The 24,613-nt window shown below is 41.1% G+C and overlaps 1 protein-coding gene across 1 annotated transcript in view; it reads left to right on the forward strand.

The window, feature by feature from the left end:
- The window catches only part of SHC4 (SHC adaptor protein 4), a 124,941-nt gene that overhangs the window by 39,065 nt on the left and 61,263 nt on the right, over positions 1 to 24,613 (forward strand). The window contains exons 2-3 of the mRNA XM_073618666.1: positions 2,393 to 2,463; positions 21,842 to 21,905. Of these exons, the coding sequence (XP_073474767.1) occupies positions 2,393 to 2,463; positions 21,842 to 21,905 (135 nt within the window). The remainder of the gene's footprint in view (positions 1 to 2,392; positions 2,464 to 21,841; positions 21,906 to 24,613) is intronic.

A 24,613-nucleotide genomic window follows, 5' to 3' on the forward strand; every position in this document is an offset into this window, starting at 1 on the left:
AAGTAGGAAATTCTGCCACTTGAGGAAACTCAAGATCGTCAAGATCCAAAAAAAAGGTAAAACTTGCCATAGCATAAAATCCTTTTAATATTATTTAAATAAAAAGGTTGCACTTACATTAAAACACTTTAAAACTCACGTGAAGATTATAAACCCACCGGCCCAGTGTAGCATCTCGTCCTTCTGGGATTAGTGTAGCGTGGTGACGTCAGCACATCGCTCCATCCAACGTGTTTTGTCACACACGGATGTCGTCCCCAGGACTGGTATGAAAGTAGAAAGTACAGTATGTCATTAACATTATACGTTGCGGAAAATATAGGTGTATGGTCATTGGGTACACTGGGAACAAGTACACTTACATGCTAAAAAATTGGGAAGTCACAGATGGGTGACTAGTGGAGAGAAAGGGCTGAGGAGAAGACATAGAAATTAAAAGTTAGAGAACAGAAAGGAGTGGGGGAAAGGGAAGGGAGCACTTCATCATGGCTGAGAAGTGATGGAGGTAGGATCTTTTTCTGATTTATTTATAATTTTTACTTTTTTAATATTTGTTTGCTTTTTTTTTTTTTTCTACATGCGCAGATTTAGATCAGGTCCGCCTCACTGAGATATAAATAAAGCCCTATCACACACCTCTGCAACAACAGATGAGTTATTAATGCGATCTATTAGGGCTCATGCACACAGGTTGTTTTAAAAACGCCAGCGCTACAGCAGCGCTAAAAATGCCCATTATTTCATGTTTAGCTGCCTTTTCACATTAGTGTAATTGAGCATTTTCACGTGTTTTTTGGCGTTAGGTTTTTAAACATTTTTCATTAAAAACACCCTTTATAATGTACAAACGCCTAAAAACGTCAAATGCGGCTAAACGCGGCTAGCATTTCATTTTCGTTTTTACAGCTCGTTTTTACTGCTCCTGGAAGTACAGGCTTAAGCCTCCAAATGCCTCTGACAGTTTATGTGTGCATGGACACATAAGCTAACATGGAGGGGCTTTTAGAGGCAGTTAAAAAAAAAAATGTCAACTGCCCCTAACAGCAGCTGTAAAAAATGTCCTGTGTGCATGAGCCCTTACTTGTGGTTACCAGCAAACAATAGATCACTATTGCAATAATCTGTTGATGTGCTGCAGGGAAAGAAGGGGCATACCTGGATCACAAGAAGTGCTGATGTTTATATAGATTTATACAGATTATGCCAGTGCCCACCTGTGGCCACACCTTGACGCATTTCACCCAGATCTCGCCTAATCATAGTTTTAATTAAACTAAACTAAACTAAACTAATTAAACTAGTTTAGGTACCTGAATTTACCCATAATCAATTCCTAGGCTTGTGATCCTGCTACAGAATGTACTGTAGCAGCCCAACTCATGAAATTGCTATGGTGTTGTTGTGCTTAAAGGGGAATTTTGACATAGTCCATGTAATTATCAGCACAATTTGTGATCCAGCTATGCCCCCTCTTCCCCCCTTCCCTGCAGCAACAGATCACTGCAATAGTGATCTATTGATTGCTGATAACAGTGAGTAATAGATCACATTTGTATAACTCATCTGTTGTTGCAGAGGTATGTGATGAAGCTTTTATAGATCTCACTGAGACTGACCATGTGCGGGGACTGTGTAGAAGCTGTTGCTTTTGAATAAACTGAATGGATTACAGCATTTGAGTACGGCCTGGAGTTTTGTACTGCAATATAAGGGAAAAAGTTGCATATCAAATGCAATAAAATTTATCCAAAATCATTAAAAATTTTATTTAATTGGTGTTTTTATAACTGTTTGGATTTCAGCTTTAGGCTCGGTTCACACTACCGCAAATTGGGATCCAACTTGGGAGACCCCAAGTCGCATGACATGTGAAATCCCATGTTAGTCAATGAGAGCTGAACTGAGCTTTAGAGAGGCTCTCTATTTTATCTTTAGGTTTCCCAAACCCCTGTGGAGAAGGTTGCCTCCTTGAAAAAGAGACGTTATGATCTGTCACCTGTCTAGTGGTGACCAGGTAACATAAGCTCAGTGTGTCATGGATTTTGCACATTCAGAGAATTGTTTTCCTTTGCTTTCTATGATTTTGGAGACCTATTAATTAGCAAAGCCCACTGACATTTATTGCATCAATAAATGTTAACTCTTGCAGAAGCATAGTCCCTATTCAGGCAGGGGGCTGGATGGAGGAGAGCCAAGCAAGTCTTGATCCAAAGATGCAGATTCCAATAACAAATAGGCCCATCTGCCCATGGTATGTATACACCTCCCTATAGTGCAGCTTTACTTATGTAACTACAAACATGTAAAACACTGAAAAATGTGTATGGTAATGTGTTTATTGACCAAATATACATTGTTTTATACAAACCGAATCTCTGATCTTGTTTTTCAGTACATGGGTTGTATTGAAGTGCTGCAGTCCATGAGATCCCTTGATTTTGGAACAAGAACTCAAGTTACAAGGTAAGGTAGAAGCAGTAACTAGTTACATGCACAACTGGTAATAAATGTCTCAACACTGTTTGAAAATATAAAATGCAGCTTGAGTCAAAAATAGAGTTGAGAAGTCTCATAACCTCTATTAGACTTTTCATTGCCGTCTATGTCCCTTTGGGGAGATTGACCCTCACATTCTGTCCTGGTAACAGCTGTCATCAAGACAGAACATGAGTCTAAATCTACAATTTGTTACAAGCATTTGTCCTGGCTGCACACATTTTCCCTGTATTTGTATTTGCTCAAATACTATTATTTCCTTTGAACATCAACTCCACCTAGTGGCAAAAATGCAGCAATTTTTCTGATTGAGGCATTTCAGAAACATGTACGTCATTTTGGCCACTAGATGGAGCTGACGATCGTAGGAAAAAATAGTATTAGAGAAGATCCAGGGAAAATGTATGCAGCCTAGATGAATGCTTGTACCATTGGTCCAATGGATGTTTTATAAATAGACCCCCTTGACCTCAGTGTATGATCCTGTAATGAACACTTAAAGTGGTGTTCCGGCCGAAATTCTACTTTTTGAATAAAAATACCCCTATAATACACAAGCTTAATGTATTCTAGTAAAGTTAGTCTGTAAACTAAGGTTTGTTTTGTTAGTTTATAGCAGTAGTTTGTTATTTTATAAACTTACAGCAGGTCGTGGCCATCTTAAGTGTGGGCATCTGAAGCCAGACTGTATTTCTTCCTGGATCTCATCCTTGCAGATCTCGCACATGCTCAGTGCAGCACAAGCAGTGTAATATGTTTTAGGTCAGGTTTCCATAGCAACGGCAGTGTCAGAGGAAGTTGCCGCTCCTTCCCAGAAGGCATTGCAAACAGGAAATGATGCAATGGGCCGCGGCCAGGGAGGAGGAAGTGAAAAAATGAATAAAGCAGATATACAGTAGGTGCTGAGAAAAAAAATAAAAAAATATCCAATTTGTTTACAGTGCACAGTTTAGTGAGGGATGCTGAAGAGTTGTAAAAGTGGGTGGAACTCCACTTTAAGCTGGCCATACACACTTAGATAGAATATAACATATCCCTTCATCCATGCTGTACATACGCTATCTGAGCTATACAGTGGGTATTGTATTCTAACAGTTGGCACCACTGGCTGTCAAAATACCCGAACAGTGCCTGCATCTGATTGGATGCAGGTGCTGTTCAGCCGACATGACCAGATGATCACAGATTTGTTCTGCAGTATAATAGATGGAGAACCCATTGGGCAACACAGGCTCCACAGAACAGAAGTTATTTTGCGAATAGCCACCAAAATGCAGGCATAGTTTGGAATGAACACTTTGGTGTTCAGTAGAGAGTGGAGAGCAGTATATGATTTCTGCTATATTAGACCCCTAAGTGGCGCTATAAGAGGTTACATGTATCATGTTAATGTTTATGCACGTGGCTGTCGGCTTGTAGTTCTCAATTAACTGCCAGGGTGCTGGTGCTGTTGAACGCTGTGGAAGTTCATTGATGCTCCTGGTCAGTGTATAACTGCCTACCCGTACGAGGTACAGGCAGACAGCTACACTGACAGTCTGCAGGAGTCCTGCACTGCACCCGCAATCTGCTGATCATAGGTGTAATGCTTTCCAGGCTCCTAACAGGAAAAACAACAAAATGCACATTTTTTTACTTGCAAAGAGATTTATTTTTTATAAAGGTGAGAGAACACACACACGGCAAGACTATTCTGCAACAGGTCAGATGGGTCTTGCATCCAAAAAGAGCCAACATCATGTTTAAAGCTGAATTCCGGGATAAGCAAATATTGTCTAAAAACAAAAAGCATGTGCATTCTTATTTAAACCTTGGTGAGCCTTGTGTATTTCCAGATCTATGCAGTAATCCATGTGAAACTTTGCCTCTGTGCAGGAGCTTCCTGTAATAAAGACTGCTCACTGCTGTTCTATCCGCTTGGGCAGGGTGACTGGTCTTGTCTCCGCCCCCTCTTGTAGTTTTCTGCAGGCAGTTGGTAAGGGGTGGACCTGCTGGGCCCCTCCCACAGCTCTGCTCTCTGCTTCGGTAATGTGTAGCAAAGTGATGATGTCACCGCTACTTTTACAAGGTAATATCTAGGTTTTCAAAAACATTTGTTATACATAAAGTTGATTCCTATAATTTGTGGCCATTTTTTTTTTAATTGAAAGATTTGTGCCTGAAGTTGAGCTTCAAGTTAGCCATACATTGCTTCAGTGGTGGCCCGTTCATATGGGGCGCTGCCCCCCTAATCCCAGCCCCTAATCTACATGCAGGGCGCCAGACGCATGGATTGCAATGGTTTGTTTTTTTGTTTTTTTAGAAGCACGTGATTGGAGCCTGAGGCTCTAATTGGCTTAAAAAAGAGTGGGCGTGGAGCACTACGAATTAAGCCCACCTAGTTGTGTGACAATAACGAATTAATTCGCTATTGTCTTCCTGATTCTCCTCCTGGCCAATCAGGAAGCGGTCGAGAGGAGAAGTGATCCTATCGGCCGCCTAGGAAAAAGAGGGAGGAAACGCACGGTGGAGGCCGCTGTGATGCTGAGGAGGAGGAGACGCAGGGAAGCCGCTGCCCGGCGCCTGGAGGAAGTGCTGCCTGCAACCTAGATGGGGTAAGTGCAGGGCTGTTGACTGACCGGCCGAGGGGGTTGGGGGTGGTTTGTGGTCTGGTGCGGGTGACTGTGGGTGCATTGTTTGCCACCCCCCCAAAAAAATATACCACCAGCCGCCACTGCATTGCTTAATTCTCAAACCCTGATGACAGGTGTGGGTGTTAGGCCTCGGAAATGCTTTGAATTTATTCTGCTATGATTCATTTTATAATTAAATTACCTTGGACTCCTAGACGTATGTTTAGCGCTCTCATTGGATTATGTGTATATGATAAAAAACATAGAGAAGCTCAGATATGAGGAAAGATTCGATGAACTGAATTTATTCTCTCTTGAGAAGAAGAGATTAAGGGGGGATATGATCAGCATGTACAAACACATAAATGGTCCATATAGTAAACTTAAAGTGATACTAAAGTCTCTTTTTTTTTTGGTTAAAAATAACAAACATGTTATACTTACCTGTCCTGTGCAGTGGATTTACACAGAGCAGCTCCGATCCTCCTCTTCTCGGGTCCCTCTTCGGTGCTCCTGGCTCCCTCCCTCATGCAGCATGGATATTTTTAAGAAACTCTTGGATGTGCATTTTAACCCCTTCCCGCCGACCATACGCAGATATGCGTACTCGGCTTTTCGGGGTTATACCGGGATGATGCCCGCAGCTGCAGGCATCATCCCGGTACCGTTGTTTACAGCGGGCGATCGGCTACCCAAGTATAACAACCGATGCGGCTAAAAGCCGCTCGGTTGTTATACCAGAGGAGCGGGAGGGGACAACCCCCCTCCCGCCGCCTCCCGCCGCTGTTACCGGGCCTCTCGTGTGATCGGGAGGCCCGGTGTCTAATCGTGTGCCTTCCGCGGCTAGGGGGCGGGCTGGAACGAAGCTGTGCATGGCTTCGTTCCAGCCTTCTCATTGTAAATGCGGAAGTGACGTCATGACGTCACTTCCTGTTTACTCGGCTGCCAATGGCACCGAATTTTAAAAAGTACACAGTATTCAGAATCGCCGTTTTCGGCGATCTGAATACTTTGAAGTGCAGAGGAGGGATCGGGGGTATAAACACAATTTATAAAGTAAAAAAATAAATAAAATAAATAAAAAAAAAAAAAATTTTTTTAAAGTGCCCCTGTCCCCGCGAGCTCGCGCAGCGAAGAAAACGCATACGGAAGTCGCGCCCGCATATGTAAACAGTGTTCAAATCACACATGTGAGGTATCACCGTGATCGTCAGAGCGAGAGCAATAATTCTAGCACTAGACCTCCTCTGTATCTCAAACCTGGTAACCGTAAAAAAATTTTAAAGGGTCGCCTATGGAAATTCATAGGTACCGTAGTTTGTCGCCATTCCACGAGTGCGTGCAATTATAAAGGGTGACATGTTTGGTATCTATTTACTCGGCGTAACATCATCTTTCACATTATACAAAAAAATTGGGGTAACTTTACTGTTTGGATTTTTTAAAATTCATGAAATTGTCCCTTTTCCAAAAATTTGCGTTTAAAACACCGCTGCACAAATACCGTGTGATAAAAAAATATTGCAACGATTGCCATTTTATTCTCTAGATTCTCTGCTAAAAAAATATATATAATGTTTGGGAACTGTAAGTAATTTTCTAGCAAAAAATACGGATTTTAACTTGTAAACACCAAATTTCAAAAATAGGCTTAGTCATGAAAGGGTTAAAGAACACAACATACAGGGATATGGGAAATAATTATAGACACCGACACATGTACACCTACATTGGTTGAACCGGATGGACTATTGCCTTTATTCAACCTTACCTACTATGTAACTATGTAACTCTTGGTATAGGATTGTGTATATTTTCTATTTTTTTCTATGTATTTATTTTTTCTATTGGTTGAACTAGATGGTTTTACCTACTAAGGAAAAAAACAGAAATATACTTTTTACTCTGTAAACACCATAGCTAACCCAATGTGGGGACCCAGAGCTCATCTGTATTTAAAATCAATACACTTTGTGTTTATTGGCAGTGAAGGATTGTGACCCCAGGGACCTAAAAAAATCATTAAAATGATAGAAGACATAACTAGCAGGCTGCCTGCACTTTACTGTTTTGGATACCCAGTCAGAATAATGGCAAAGTGCAGATCAGTTCCATGCTTATTTAGCACAGTACGAGGAGATTTACTTGTCTACCATTTAGGGCCCTTTCACACTGATCAGTTTTTCTTCCATTTTTGCTTTACCATAAACGAAGGAAAAATGCATGGACGTTAAAATTGATGGAATTCTTAACACCAGTCAGTTGCACGTCAGTTGCATTTATAAATCGCACCTCCCCATTGAAATGAATTGAAAACACATACGAAATGCAGAAAAACCACCTACGTTTGCGTTTTTTGTGCATTGTCACATGTCCTTTTTTCACAGGTGCAAAATGCATCAGAAACGCAGCAAAAACTCATATGAACGTTTATCACATTTTTGCAACTGATCAGTGTGAAAGCAACCTTCGGATTCAATCTACACATGAAATGTTCCAAGGAAGGTTTAAGATATTCAGGGCAATGCTGTAATATGCTGTGAAAATGAAGTGCTCTACTTCAATATATAGGTAGCACATAATAAGGACGAATATTATTTCTTTTTTAATCCACTTAAATCACTGGATGTGAGGATTCTCACCACTAATGATGGGAGGGGTCAGCAAGGGATTGGCGAGCCAGCTTTTTATTTGAGGATGCTGCATTCACTGGGATGGAGATTCCAAAAAAGTGGTCAAATGAATTTCTACAATCTTTGCTCAGAGCCTCTTTCCGTGAATCTTTTTCTACTTGCATAGTTACAGTATCTCACAAAAGTAAGTACACCCCTCACATTTTGGTAAATATTTTATTATATCTTTTCATGTGACAACACTGAAGAAATTACACTTTACTACAATGTAAAGTAGTGATTGTACAGCTTGTATAACAGTGTAAATTTGCTGTCCCCTCAAAATAACTCAACCTGTCCTGTTAAACCACTATATGGTCTTGGCCACTGTGCTGCAGCTCAGTTTCAGGGTCTTGGCAATCTTTTTAAAGCCTAGGCCATCTTTATGTAGAGCAACAATTCTTTTTGTTCAGATCCTCAGGGAGTTGAGGTGCCATGTTGAACTTCCAGTGACCAGTATGAGAGAGTCAGAGCGATAACACCAAATTTAACACACCTGCTCCCCATTCACACCTGAGACCTTATAACACTAACGAGTCACATGACACCGAGGAGGGAAATTGGCTAATTGGGCCCAATTTGGACATTTTCACTTAGGGGTGTACTCACTTTTGTTGTCAGCGGTTTAGACAATAATGGCTGTGTTTTGAGTTATTTTGAGGGGACAGCAAATTTTCACTGTTATACAAGCTGTACACTCACTGAGATACTGTATATATAGTTACATAGTTTTTAAGGTTGAATAAAGACTCCAGTCTATCCAGTTCAACCTGTGTGTGTGTATGTGTGTGTGTTATGTCTTTACCACTTCCCATATCCTTGTATATTGTGTTCAACAAGATGCCCATCTAAGAGTTTTTTTAAAATTAGCAACATTTTTTTCTGAAACCACCAATTGTGGAAGGGAGTTTCACATCCTTACTGCTCTAACAGTAAAAAAAACCTTATGCAGTTTAAGGTTGAACTGCTTCTCGTCTAACTTCATTGAGTGGCCATGTATCTTCTTGAGTGACCTAAAACTGAATAGTTAACTCCCAATGCTGGAATTAACATTAATATATTTGTATATCACTATCATATCCCCTCTTAAGCATCTGCTCTCCAGGGAGAATAGGCTTTATGTTTGCAATCGTTCCTCATAACTGAGATCCTCCAACTCTCCTATTAGTTTTGTTGCTTTTCTCTTGACTCTCTCCAGTTCCAGCACATCCCTTCTGAGGACAGGTGACCAGAACTGGACAGCATACTCAAGATGCAGCCAACCAGAGTTTATTAAAGTGGCAGAATTATAGTTTTATCTCTTGAGTAGATACCTTTCTTAATGCATGCTAATATTCTACTGGCCTTGCTCGCTGCAGCCTAGCATTGCATGCTACTGCTAAGTCTCTCATCGACTAGTACCCCCAAATCTTTTTACATCCTTGATTCCCCCAGAGGTTTTACCCCTAGCGTGTAACCTGCATTGATATTTTTAACCCCCAAGTTCATTACTATACATTTATCTATATTGAACTTAATTTGCCATGTGTTTGCCCACACTCTATTTTATTGAGGTCTTCCTGTAGATTTTCTATATCCTGTTGTGAAGTTATTACCCTGCCTAGCTTTTTATCATCAGCAAACACTGAGATTAAATTATTTATCCCAACCTCTAAATCATTTAAGAACAAGTTAAACAGGATTGGTCCCAGGACAGAGCCCTGGGGTACCCCACTTATAACTGCAGACCATTTAGAAGATTCGCTATTTGCCACCACCCTCTGGACATGCCCCTTTAACGAACCCGTTTTGTTTAATGAAGGTAAATATACTATCGTCAACGCCAACAGAACAGATTTGTGTATTAATCGTTTATGGGGTACCGTGCCAACTGTTTTGGTCAAGTCTAAATACATTACAACCACCAGCCTTCCCTTATGCAGATTACAGCTCACTTCCTCATAGAATGTGAATAGGTTGGTCTGGCAAGAACGATTTATCATAAATCAATGCTGGTTACTACTAATGATGCTATTCTTATCTGCAAATTCCTGGATATGGTCCCTTATCATCCCCTCCAAAAGTTTACGAACTATTGATGTTAGGCTGACTGGCCTGTAGTTTCCAGGTATGTATCTGTACCCATTCTTGAATATTGGTACCATGTTAGCTTTACGCCATTCTGCTGGTACCCTTCTAGTCAGTAAGCCTTCCTTAAAGATTAGGAATAACAGTCTAGCAATGACTGTAATTACTGTTATGATAAACATAAAACAAAAATCTTATTTGTGTAAAGTGTGATACATAAACCTGAACATTTCTTACTTTGATATCTCTTAATGAAAGTAAATAAGAAAACTATAATTAATGTGCTCAGTCAGACAGGCCATGAAAAGTTCATGAGAGATCCAGTAAAAAAAGAATAGAAAAGAAAAAATAGCATATACAATGGCTACGCAAGCCATATTGTAATGTAATGTTAAAAAAATAACCCTTGCTTTGCAAATTGCAGTGCTGTAATTTTCCGTAAAATGCAATGCAATTTGGAAACCTGGAGGTGTTCTGTAAGCAGATAGTGTACAGAATGCCTCCAAAAATGTAATTTCCTGGTGTCTTTGGCTCAATGATTTTCTCAGAACTGTACACTTAGCTGCATTCACACCTGAGCGTAGCATTTTTGAGCATTTCTTCCGGCGTTTTGTCGCGCTTTTTTTCGGGCATATTTGCGAGGTTCCATGCAGCGTTGTCCAGCGTTTTTGAGCTTTGGCATTTCTTTTATTAGCCAATAGGAAAAATGATCATCTGTTTCATCATTTGTTGCTATGTTGTTAGATTTTGTCATCTGCTTCCTGCTCCAAAAACGCCCAAATCTGCCCGATTCGCGCAACAAAAAAGGGTCCAGAACTTGTTTGAGCTTCAGGCGTAGGGCTTCAGGCAACTTGGAGTGGAGATGTGAACCATCTCCATAGAGAATAATGGATTTTTTCCCCTCAAGCGTTTTGTAGCTTCAGGCTTCAAGCTACAAAATGCTCAGGTGTGAATGGGCTCTAAGATACAAGTCAGATTTTCGGCATCCTTCGGCAACAAAAATTTCAATTTTTCCGAGATACTCCCAAAGAGTTAATCACCTCTAAAGGGAAGCAGGCACTGCAATTTTCATCATTAGAACACTGCATGTGCATCAGCTGAATAGGAAAACATCACCCCTATTCAGATTCACTCTGCACATTGACATAATCAAACATCTTTTTCTTCAGAGCAGAAACAGGTAGGTATTTTCAACAAAGTTTGTTAAAATCCTTGCATTATATGTTGATAACCCAGAGGGGAATGTTTTTTTCTCAACAAAATACAAATACTGCACCTGCTGACTTTTAATCAGACACTTACCTGTCCCAGGGTCCAGCGATGCGGGGGATGGAAGCCCCGCTTGCCCCCTCCTCCGCTCGGCGGCGCCGACATTTTAACTGTGGGCGCCTGGCTGTGGCTTCACAGCTGGGCACCCACTGCGCATGCGCAAACTGCACCGCGTGCCATCACTGGCCCCACAATCATCTGGGACCGGTCACGTGTTCCAGATGATTGACAAGAGGGAGGGTGAAGAGGCGATCTCCCTTCCTGTGCCGAGGGAAGTGACGTCAGGAGCCCAGGCACCGAAGGAGGCAGACTATGAGGGACCCCCTAGCAACAGGCATTTAGAGGTCCCTTCTATTGCTCTAAGCCTCCTCCAAATCTCCAAATGTCTTTGCTGCTGTGATCAGACTTCCTTTTAGAGGGTGGCTAAGTTTGTTCTCCATGGTCCTCTGTATGTAAAAACGTAGCCACCACCTCTTTTCACTCCTGAGATGGATGGGATTTATAGTGTGCATAGAGCAGTGCACATGATGGCAGCTAACGCACAGGGCCGGTGCTTCCACTAGGCAAACTAGACAGCCGCCTAGGGCGCACTGCTGCCTAGGGCACCAAGCCACTGGTGTTCCTACTCTCTTCTCTCTGCAGCAAGCAACTAAGTCTCAGCATCAGCAGGCAGTCCGTTCGCACATAGTGTCAGAGGCGCAGCGGCAACTGAGGACTGTGTCTGTGTCCCGACTCCCGAATGAATGGAAGCAAGGAAATATTCATTGATGGGCGCTGGTAGGCTGCATTGATGGGCGCAGGTAGGCTGCATTGATGGGCGCTGGTAGGCTGCATTGATGGGTGGTGGTGAGGCTGCATTTGATGGGCGCTGGTGAGGCTGCATTTGATGGGTGCTTCAAAAAAAGTTTGGGTATACATGAGCAGGGCAAAGGGGGTGGAGTCAGGGGTGGAGCCAAGGGGGGCGGCAAATTGAGGTTTCGCCTAGGGTGTCAAAAATCCTTGCACCAACCCTGCTAAGGCATGCTGCGGCTCAAAACATAAGTGAAGGGCAAAAAGAGAGGTTCAGGGGCTCATGGAGTATGTTACAATGAGGCAGAAAAAAAAAACACAGTAAAAAGCAATTTAATAAAAAATAGGTTAGGGGGCCATTAAGTAGCGTATGTGTGTGGATTATTTTTGGAGAATAAGGATATTTTTTAGTGTCACTTTAAATATAGTAATTATTTCTGAGCTTGCCATACAAAGACAGACACATGCTACAATGCAGTAGTAATAGAAAATGAGTGAAGCTTATTTGCAGTTAGAAAGGGAAAGTTTGGTACCTCACTTAGTCATACAGAATTACAGGTATAAAGGGAAAGGTGTTTTCAGGGTGCAGTCCCTCTTTTTTGTGGCATTGTACGTATGGGAATGCCTGTTTATGCACATTTACAGGCATATAGTGTTTAGAAAGGTATGAGCATATACTTATTCTTCTGGGCAGAATATTAAAGTGATATTAAAGTTTAGTTTTTTTTGTTTTTTTGTTTTGTTTATAAATAATAAACATGTCATACTTACCTGCCCTGTTTAGTGGTTTTGCACAGAGCAGCCCAATCCTCTTCTAGAGTCCCTCGCTGGTGCTTCTGGCCCCTCCCTCCTGCCGAGTGCCCCTAAAGCAAGCTGCTGAGCGGCTCCCGAGCTGAGCGGCTCCGCTTTGTGTGTCCATTGCTACGAGTAAGCATCTTTTGATGTGAAATGCGTTAGCTATTGCTATGCTCTGTTCCTGTGAGATGGCTTTTGTTGGATTTTAATCAATTTATGGAATAAAGATGTCTGTCTTCAGAGTGCGGCTGTCCAGGATTTTCTTATTTCCATGTTGGTGTAAAGGCAGGTGTTCCAATACTTCTGGTAATATAATGTATACGTGTTTAATTTTGCTACCAAAAATAAAGCCTTATGTGTTCCAAATAAAAGAAGACGTATAATACATAAGGGTAGACTATAAATGCTAAAAGGTATAACATGTGGAAATGAGACACCATCCATAACTAAAAAGACACTCTGAGACACAAGGGGATTTAGCGAGAAAAATGCTTGGGGGCTCAACACTTGCATTCAGTGATGAGCCCAATGGTTACATCACTAGTGATCAGTGGTTAGATGACTAAGAGCAGAATTAGAGGCACTTTTGGATAGATTAATGCTGCGTACACACGATTGGAAATGCCGCCAACAAAAGACCGATGTGAGCTTTTGGTCGGAAAATGAAACTGTGTGTATGCTTCATCGGACTTTTGCTGGCAGAATTCCAGCCAGCAAAAGATTGAGAGCAGGTTCTCTATTTTTTGGTCTGAAAAAGTTCCTATCCGAAAATGCATTAGTTTGTATGCAATTCGGACGTGCAAAAAATCACGCATGCTCGGAAACAATTCCACGCATGCTCAGAAGCATTGAACTTCATTTTCTCGGCTCGTCGTAGTGTTGTACGTCACTGCGTTCTTGGCGGTCGAAAGTTCAGAGAACTTTTGTGTGACCGTGTGTATGCAAGCCAAGCTTGAGCAGAATTCTGTCGGAAAAAACATCCAAGATTTTGCTGACGGAAATACCCCTCGTGTGTACGGGGCATAAGGAAGGGTTATAACTTCTGCCAGTTTACTTGGTTAGATTTCCCTTCACTTCTTGTTCCATAGCGAAAACATAAAGTGGGAGAGAATCCTTCTAAAGTGAGAGCATCCCTGGTTGTCCCCAGGGTCTAACGAAACTAGTGTCCCCAATGGAAGATTTCCCATCTATTACTGTTCTGGGGACAACCCAAAATTCAGGATTTTCTTTTACTTTCACTTTCGGTGATAATGGTAAACGGATAAATAGAGACGGTGAATCTCCCTAATGCCGCGTACACGCGGTCGGACTTTTCAGCTACAAAAGTCCGACAGCCCGTCCAACAGACTTTCGACAGACTTTCGACGGACTTTTGGCGGACTTTCTAACGACCGGACTTGCCTACACACGATCACACAAAAGTCCGACGGATTCGTACGCGATGACGCACACCGGACTAAAATAAGGAAGTTGATAGCCAGTAGCCAATAGCTGCCCTAGCGTCGGTTTTTGTCCGTCGGACTAGCATACAGACGAGCGGATTTCTGGGTCCGGCGGAGTTACGACGTAAAGATTTGAAGTCCGTCAGATTTGCGGCTGGAAAAGTCCGCTGAAAGTCCGGGGAAGCCCACACATGATCGGATTGTCCCCCGGACTTGGTCCGTCGGCGTCCGTCGGACTTTTGTAGCCGAAAAGTCCGACCGTGTGTACGCGGCATAACAGGGACACAGACAGCAGTAAAAACCTGTCAGGTGTTTTAATTTTTCCCTTCACTATCCAAAACCAAAAAAAAAAGTTTTGCCTTTAGTTATACTTTCACAGGCAGTCTTTACACAAAGGGCTGCATAGTTCTTTTTAGGGTAGTCTGGAACTTGTGCCTAAATAATATATAGCATCCTCCTAGTTAGGTTACTAATAGGTTTAAGTAAATTTATTTTTTGGCTCCTCTGTAGCCAGTGGAGCAGAATATGATTACTTTTGGCTGTTCTGGGTACCTCTGGGTGCAGGTTCAACTACTTCCCCCTGCATTCCAGTAATATATTGGATTGGGAGAGGGAAACCCTAGGCTGAATATTCATGCAGCTTCAGCCAATCCCTGGTTGAGAGGGTGATCAGCAGGGGGCCTATAATAGCAGGGCCCTTGTCCTGGTGGAGAGAGGTTCAGCCTGGAGGGGCTGTCTATCCTCCTAGGCTACCCAGCTAAAGACTGCAGGAGGTTCATCAAGATCTCAGTTAATGTAGAGCTGGGGTGCCAATTGCCAAAGCTGTGAGACATGTCAAACGAGAGCCTGCTAAGGATCTGGCCAGGAGGCTCACGGTAAAGAGTCTGACTGGTACTAGAAGGAGGCATCCATGTACATAGGGACACAGTGAGTAGAGATCTGAGAGAGAGAGATCCTGGAGAGACTGTTGTTGTTAGACATCCTTTGTTCTTTGGAGAGACTGTTTAAGATTCGCTGGCTTAAGGCGGTTTCCAGTTTGGGATCCCCCTGAGCTGTACATCCACATCCTCTTACACCAGAGGCCTACCTTGAAGAGGGTAACTACCACTAGAGAATGTCATATGTTCAAGTTTGCATAAGTTCTGGAGTATCTTTAAGCTCAGCCTATACCCTTTCCAAATTCTTCAAGCAATAGATTCTAAAGAGACACTTTCTGTCTGGTTATTACATAGAGAGACTGAGAAACTGCTGTGTGCCTGGCTGTTCTGCACCCAATAGGTAATAGAATCTTGGACAAACAGTGAGATGGCATGGAGTCTGCACTAATGATATTTGTATTCATACTATTGGAATGTAGTCTTTGCACTGTCAATAAAGGGTATCATATCTAAAAAGGAGAAGTAAGGAGTGTGAAAAATAACCCATAGCCTTGGGACCACGTGATGCTGGACATCCCTTCTCACCCACCATGATGTGCCTTGTTTTATTTGATCTCTAGTAAGTGTTATTTACCTTTTTGGGCAATTAAAGTCTTTTAATACTGCACTTAGAGGCGCCTTTGTTTGTTTTTGTCTTTTTGTTTGATTCCTGAGCGAACAAGCTGATGTACACAAAGGGGCAGGGATACCCATTACATCATTAACCTAATTTGGCCATATTAGGTCAGTGATGTCACAAACATCTCGCCCCTTGTGTGGAGTATGTCTGCTGCAGGTTGGGATCCTGCAGCTCATTGGTCAAAGAATGACAGCTCACTTCCAGGTTTGGACAACACAAGCTTATCCCAATTGGAATTCATAACATAGCAAAATGGCATCTATGACAATATTTCCTTTTGAATTTATTGTATTGTGGACTGGTGGACATAGTATGGCTACATGTTAGTTAGCTTGCATTTGGGGTTTCTACCTAAGAGAAGAAAAGTTATTTTAATGTATGCACCCTCTCTTATGGCATGCTTTTGAGGGGCTACACATCTATTACAAATACATTCCAAACTAGCCCTCAGTCCTAAAACTGCTTAACTCACACTGCTTCTTCCCAAAATGTAAACAACTTTTGTACTGGCATGAACCAACCAAGAATAATTGAAGAAATTAGGCATTTTGTGCACAGATACATTTCACCCCATGCTCATTTCCAGAACTAGACAATAATGTCTTTTTGGTAGTACAGCATTTTATGACGGACAGATTTTTTGCTGAATAACTCTTTGTTTCGATATGATCTTTCTGTTTTCTTTAAACAATAATGCTTTGTGTTCAGTGACGAGCAGTGCTTTTTTTTCTGCTTAAGAGCAATTTTTTTTCCCTATAAGAATTCTTTACTTCTTATATCATCCTTCTGTTCTCTACATGTTACAATGAACAAAGAGAGCCTGTGTAATTGCAGTTAGTGGGCAAAAAAATGGTCATCTATGAAAAACATATTACGATAAAATACAAAACAGGATTTTCCAGTAGCATCCGTCTATTTGAGTTCTATTAACTTGTTAGTCATCCTTATACTGACCACCTCCTTTGTCCCACTGAATTGGGGAATAGGGGACTTCAATTCACTTTTAGTTCCTTTTACAGTTTTGTGGCTTGTGGAGAAAGCTATAGGAATGAAGAGTCTGTCATCAAACTCTTGTGGTTGGAAGTTATTGTTGACCTTTTCACCCTGGACAGGGTGGATTTGATTTAAATCAAGTCGATTTAAATCACGATTTAAAACAATATTTTAAACCACTAGTAAAAAGGCTTGATTTAAATCAACTCTATTTAAATAATAATTTTTATATAGCAACTGTCATCTCTGTCCCGCAGCGGCTCCTCCTCTGACCCGTTGTTGACTCACCGACAGTCCCATTCACTTTATTAGGACGGCTGGTGATGTGGCAGTGACACAACAAGGTGGGGGACGTGGCGGCAGCAGGTGACTGGATGCCTGTTAACAGGCGCTGCCATGATTGATCTGAAATGACAGGTCCTCTTTAAATGTAAGGACTTATTCTTACTGGTAGTTAGAATCTTTAATATTTGCAAACAAAATGAAGGTTTCCTATTTAGAATAATAAGCTAGTAAAACAGCGATATCAGGACAGATTCAACCATACAGTTTGTAGTGTACAGTACATAGATTTGCAAAACAATGGGATACAGGAATATTTCTGAACTTTGTTTTATCTCATGGTTATTGTGAAATTGTTTGAATGCAGCAATGCAATGCATGTTTTTTCAGCTTGAAGAGATTGGATTCATTGAAGTTTACAAAAAATGTAAATATTGCGGAATATACAGCCTTGTGCTACATAACTGAGATCCATTTCATGCTGAATAAACTAAATTAATAATGTATCTTAAATAGAAAACTATTTTAGATAGATTTTTACTCCAAAAGCATTTTATAAAAAAAAACAAATTTAAAAATAAAAAAAATCTGATTCAAATAAAAAAATCAGATTAAAAAAAAACTGGGGTGGGAGTTTATGGTGTTTTGAGGGAGATGGGTCTGAGAGAGCGGATGGTGGGATGGGTGATGGCACTGTATGCAGATCCTAGAGCAAGGGTTAAAGTTAATGGTAGAACATCAGATTATTTTGAGATACGGAATGGGACTAGGCAGGGATGCCCACTGTCCCCATTGTTATTTGCTATGGTGTTGGAGCCCTTTCTGCGCATGATTAGGGGAAATAGGAAGATCAAGGGGATTTGTATTGGATCAACGGAACATAAGCTCTCAGCTTACGCAGATGATCTACTGTTGTACCTTTCCTCTCCTCAAGAGTCTTTGATGGAACTGATGTTGGAAATAGACAGGTTTGGCCTCATATCTAATTTTAAAATAAATACTGAGAAATCAGTGTTGATGCCGAGCCATGTGCCTTTGAGGATGAAGACCACCTTGCAACAATCTTTTCCTTTTGTTTGGTGCCCTGAGTCTATATTCTATTTAGGGATCTATATATCTTCAGATATAAAGTACCTATATGATCTAAACTATGGATCCTTGATGGTATCCATAATAAAAGACTTGCAAAAGTGGAGAAGTCATACTCTGACATGGTTTGGCAGGGTAAACGCGCTTAAAATTAGTATAATTCTCAGGCTTATTTACGTTTTACATACTGTACCCATAACACTCCAACAGACATTCTTTAAACAAAGGGCTTTTATGACCTTTGTGTGAGGAGATAATTATCCCAGGTTGGCACACGAGATTTTGAGGAGACCAAAATATAAGGGTTGGGTGGAACTCCTGGATATAGCGTTTTATTACAGAGCCATGGCCCTTGTTCGTATAATGACCTGGTGCCATGACTCTGCTAGTAAAATTTGGGTGCCCTTAGAGAAAACATTAGCAGGTAGGAATTTGGCCGGAGTCCCCTGGATTCCGGTTTCTTATAGGGGGTTGTCGGAATATGCATCACTACTGACGAAAACACTATCAATTTGGGATAGAATGAACAGTACGGGAAAGTTTGCCCCCCCAATATCCTCTTTAACACTATTGGAAGGATTTCCCTGGTTTTTCCCTGGGGGAAGAGAAAGGGAGTTTAGATCGCTGGGGAATGGACAGGAAGGATGATTGCGCTGACGTGGCCCCACAGGGTAAATTGCTTCCATTGGTGGATTTGGTCCAAATACTGGGGGAAGTACCAATGGCTGTATGGAAATACCATCAACTGACAGCCTTGTTCAATAAGTGGAAGCACCAGATTAGGCCAGCAAACCTAATTACTACTTTTGAGGAATGGTGTGTTAACTTATCAGAGCCGGGTCATATGTTTCTATGTATAGGCTGGTTCTGAGCGCCCAAAATATGACAACTTCCTATTTCATTCGAGAATGGGAAAGATAACTGGGCTATAATTTTACATCAGAGCAGATTAAAAGGCTGATGGGAGCGACACATCATACTCCAATATGTTCCCATATACAGGAGATGTCTTATAAGTTCCTGACTAGATGGTATCGTACACCGGTTCGATTGGCTCAGATATATCCATCGGCGGATGTTAACTGCTGAACGAGATGTAACCAAAGGGGTTATTGTCTGCATTTATGGTGGCATTGTCCAAAGATTAAAGTTTTCTGGGAGGAGATAGCCCCTTGGATTAAGAAAATGACACTTAGACCTATAGAATTCTCTCCATTACATTTTCTTTTTCATGGGATGCCATCGTCTGCAGGGTTTTATAAGAGAAGCGTTACTCCTCATTTGCTAAATGCAGCCAAAATATTCATTCCTAGATTTTGGAAACAGTCTGGATGTCACACTAGAATGGATTGGAAAAGGTAGGTAGAAAAAATAATGGAAGCAGAGAGATGGATACATATGGTTAAAGACCAACAGAATAAATTTAAAGATACATGGGCAGGGTGGCTGTATTACTCCTCAGAAATAGGGGTGGATTAAACCCTTTTGGGGGCAATGCTGCATTATGGATCGGATAGTCAGTGAGATGCATCTGGTGGGGGGAAATTGGGAGGAGGTAGGGTTTTTTTTTTTTTTTTTTTGTGTTGTTTCTTTTTTCCTCCTCTGGGAGGCACAGTGGAGAGATGATTGATGTCATTAAAGGAAGAGGATAAGTTATAATAGTAAATTAGGCACGGGATAGGCAACACATAATGGAATCACATAAAGGAGGGTAGATTTAAATGAAAGGTGGAGAGGTATAAAAATGAAATAGTAGAGTAAGATTATATTGTATTAAAACACTAAACATAATAGGACATGAAAATAGTAATTTGAAATTATACACTTTTATCTATTTATATTTTTTTTTATTACTTTTTTTTTTTTTTTTGTATTGTTGGTTGTTTGACACATGTAACAGGGCGCTGTAAAGCCCCCTTCTTAATTATACTTTGAATAATGTTTTGCACAAATTGAGTTTTGGTTATGGGTAGGCTCTGGTGTGTTTTCTCGGGGTGGGGGGTGGGGATGGGGTTAGTGTGGTGTATGTTATTGAAAAGATTTATATAGATATATTGTGCAATGTGTATTTCTATGTTGTATGTTGGAATCTGTCTTAATAAAGAAGCAGTGATTATAAAAAAAAAATCATTGATTTTTATCCACCCTGACCCTGGATAACATGTGTCTATAGCCTGTAGGTGTTGAAGGTAAAAGGTTTTACATGCTGTTGATGATACTATTATTTTATATTGCTCAAAGGGATAGCAAAGAAATCACCAACAGGAAATGTTCATAAAGACAGGTCATAAAGACCTGCAGAGTCACTGCTTTGAGCTACATCAAAGTTTAGTTCGAGTCTAATTCTGCCACAGTTAAGTGTTATCATTATCACAGGCTTTTGTATATACGAGCTACATCAAAGGCAGTTGAGAGTCACTGTATTATTTTTACAAAAATGTTTTCACTATTTGTCTTTGACCCAGTGAAGATTACACTCTAATCTACTATAGATCCATAAATGTACTGGGGCAACCTGACTATATGATTTTGGATATGTAAATAAAGCAAAGAACACATAGATACCATGTTGATATGTTCTAGCTAAAACAGAACCCAGCAAACAATCATTTATTTTCCATTGTGCCAATAAAGATGTGTTTACATTGTGGGGACAACACATTTCAGATACATCAAGATGAGGTTGAGATATGTAGATGACGTTCTGATTGCCTGTTTGAGCATTTTGTGGAATATCTGAATAAGAACTATGAGGTCATACAATTATCAGCTGTGTTTTGGACTAAAATATTTGACGGGAAAATATCCATCAAAGGGTACAAGAAAGATACAATGACCAATTAACTGCTTCACTATACAAGGTGTCACCCTACTCATGTATAACAACCTATATTCTCTAGCCAATTTCCAAGGTTGAAAAGCATTAATACTGATAAGTGTAGTTTTCATGATCAGGCCACATGATTAAAGGGACATTTTTATGCACATGGGTATGAGCCCAATAGGTTTGGATAGGTGACAATTAGTTAGCTCTAAACAATGTTAGGAACAGAATGAAATCACTTAGTATATTTTTTCAAATTTTTCACCAGTTTTATTGTCAAAACTTAATTGAACAAGCTGAAGTTAGAAGCTGATTGGCTACAATGCACAGCTGCACCAGAATCTGAGTGCACCAGCTTTAGTAAATCTCCCCCATAATCTTTACTCAACACAGTAAGTTATTATTTTATAATACAATGAACTGTAACTGTTGAATTTTTAATTTATTTTTATTATAAAGAAATTAAAAGGAACACATAAAGATGGCTGGTAATGCAAAGCACCCCTGGACAAGGTGTGCATGGATAATGACAGGAACTATGTTAAGGATGACTTCTTGCCTGAATCCTCAAAAAATATAGTAAGGTGAGGGAAACCAGTTCCACTAGAGACTTCCTATAACTGAAATGGGTGAACTGATCATTTAAAGTGTTACTAAACCCAGGAACATGCATTAGTTTTAGTAAATATAAACTGCTAAATAACTTCTCATCAGCAGTTAGCGCAGTCTTGTGACTTCTATCAGTGTCCGGTTAAAGCTTGTAGGAGGAGTTTTCATTCTCCCCAGATTTCTCTATGAGACTACAGGATCCCTGACCCTCTGGACAGTGTTGAATGGCCCTGTGATGACCACATGCACTCCCCCAAGAAAAAAATATATTATACTTATACTTATATATTTTATTATGCTGAATATCCTGATCTAAGCTAAATTGCTGTTTTAATATGTCTACAGGGAAGCAATAAGTCGCCTCTGTGAAGCTGTGCCCTGTGCCAAAGGAGCTGCAAGAAAACGAAAGGTAAATATTGCATAGTATTTAAAATGTAGCAAACTATAACAAAATTTAAAAATGTTATTGCTGTTATTCCAGCATAATATAAAATGACATAGAATCGGGCTTATTTAATAAGGCATAGAGCAATAAGATAAGTGCAGCTGTATAGAAAACTTACATTTGGTTTCCCATTGTTATTGCTCTAAGCACCAACTTTATAACACAGACCTTTTTAATTTTCAGTTAGGAAAGTTTACCTTACCTTACGCAACACCATTGTTGAAGTTGTTTTGTGGTTTATCCAAGCCACTTCTTCAGTTCTAATGAGTTTTATGAAGATATCTCAGTATTTATATACACAAAGGTTGCACGGATGCCTCAATCCAATCACCATGGAATGTGTGAAAGCACGTAATTTTTTTGGACAATTAACATAAGCTTTGACGCATACCATGGTGGTTGGATATAAATGCTGGTCTATGTTCCTGACACTGATTAGAACTAGAAGTAGTGGCTTGGATAAGCTAAGAGCACAGCTTCAACAACATTGCAGAACAAGTCCAACTGAATGTGACTAACTATTACTAACTTTGTTCATTTGTACATTTACGAAAAGGTGTATATTGTGTAACAGTGGAATATCTGGCACATTATATCTATTTTTAATGTTAATATATAGTTAATTTTGGGTTTGATGTTACCATACCTGAAGGAAACCGACACAAATGCAAGGAAGACATACATGAAGGTAGTGTTCCTGGTTTGCGCTGAGCCCAGAACTTCTGCAAAGTGTTAGTGCCAGATAACAAGTCAACTTTGGGTTTCGTTCTCTAGGGTCTTTGTTATTTTAGACTGTAATAGCTGCGTAAAACAATTTCTCCATAAACTAGAGAAAGCATTGCACAGATCTAAATCCTACTTTTATGCTTGAGATTATAGTGCAAGCAGAGTCTGTAGGGGTCAACTTTCAAGTTTTCCCATTTCCAGTAAGAAATGACACATGATAACTTAATAATTTAATCATGTGATCTGTCAGCGGGGTTCAAAAGCTCTTTTGTTTCATGTGATTTTAGTGGAATTATCCTCTGTATGACTTGAGTGATGGAAGAAATTGTATAGGGAAATACGTAGTCTTACAGTTAACAAATTACCATATAATTCACCATCCGAGAAAATGTGTCTGGTTTCATAATCCAAGAAGGCACCCGTTTATGTAGAAGGTAGGAAACAGGCAGCCTTATGGGAGGATAAAAAAACCTGGAATGCTTCATATCACAGAACAGTCTTAATATGCAAAATGTGTAATTAGAACTCCGCCATCAAATCGTGGTAAAATTGTGGTGTAATATACATAAATGAGAAAATTGAGAAAGCTTTCTACATAGAGCTTTCTTTCATGGTTTGCTTACATATCACTTAGCATATGTATTGGGATCATATAGCATCTGCCTAATTTGCTTGCTCTGGTTTTTAAACCCTTCAGTTGGGTAACTATACATTATTACTTTTTCATTAAAGCAATCCTGTCAGCAGTGGCGGCTGCTCCATACAGGGTGCAGGGGTGCCACTCCATACAGGGTGCAGGGGTGCTGCCCCTCTAATAAATGCGCCAAAGGGCAGGGCGCCAGACGCATGGATTCCAATGGGTTTTATTTTTTAAGCACGTGATTAGAGCCTGAGGCTCTCATTGGCTTCAAAAAAGGGTGGGCTCACTTCTGTGACAATAGGGAATTATTATTTGCTATTGTCTTCCTGCTTCTCCTCCCGGCCAATCAGGAAGCGGGAGGAGCATGACTGGCCGAGAGGAGAAGCGATTGTATTGGCCGGTACCGGGGGAAGGGGTCGGATGCACGGAGGAGATCTGGAAGATGGCCATCATCAGCTCTGCAACCACAATCTGGTCTGCATCGCCGCCAAGAGCCCGACCGCGTGAGCACCACACACGGGAAGGGGGGTGTCGGGTGGTCTGTTTGCTGCTGCCGGAGGGGGGGGATCAGGAGGTTCATTTAACGTCCCCCCCCCCCAGGCTGTAGCACCAGCTGCCACTGCCTGTCAGCCATTTTATTCTTTTAAACTGAATTCCAAATATTGCTATTTTTGCATGCATGTGCCATACCTGGAAGATCCCCCTGGAAGCTGGAAATCACTGTATTAGGCACAGCTACTACAGTGGTTGCTGCTGACTTCTGGGTCCCATGCCAAGCCCCTCCCTTCTGGAGGATGCCCACTGGAGGTTGCTCTCTCTGCATGGACACCTTTCAGAGCAAGCCGTTTTCCCGTTTAACCACTTCCCTACCATGCATAGTGATATGACGGCGGCAGGAACCCTTTGTCCCTCTGGGCCACCGTCATATGAAGTCTTTTACTTTCTGAGCCTCTAGGGGGTGCGCGCACCCGTGATTGCCCGTGAACACAGCAGGACCGTGGATCTGTGTGTGTAAACACACAGATCCATGTCCTGACAGAGGAGAGGAGACCGATGGTGTGTTCCCAGAACAGAGGAACACCGATCGGTCTCTTCCCCTTGTGAGCTTCCTCCCCCTACAGTTAGATTCACTCCCTAGGATACACATTTAACCCCTTCCTTGCCCCCTAGTGATAACCCCTTCCCTGCCAGTCACATTTACACAGTAATCGGTGCATTTTTATAGCTGTGATCGCTGTATAAATGTGAATGGTCCCAAAATAGTGTCCGAAGTGTCCGCTGCAATATCGCAGTCAAAATCGCAGAT

Source organism: Aquarana catesbeiana, linkage group LG03 (assembly GCF_042186555.1).
Source record: "Aquarana catesbeiana isolate 2022-GZ linkage group LG03, ASM4218655v1, whole genome shotgun sequence".
Taxonomy (NCBI): domain Eukaryota; kingdom Metazoa; phylum Chordata; class Amphibia; order Anura; family Ranidae; genus Aquarana; species Aquarana catesbeiana.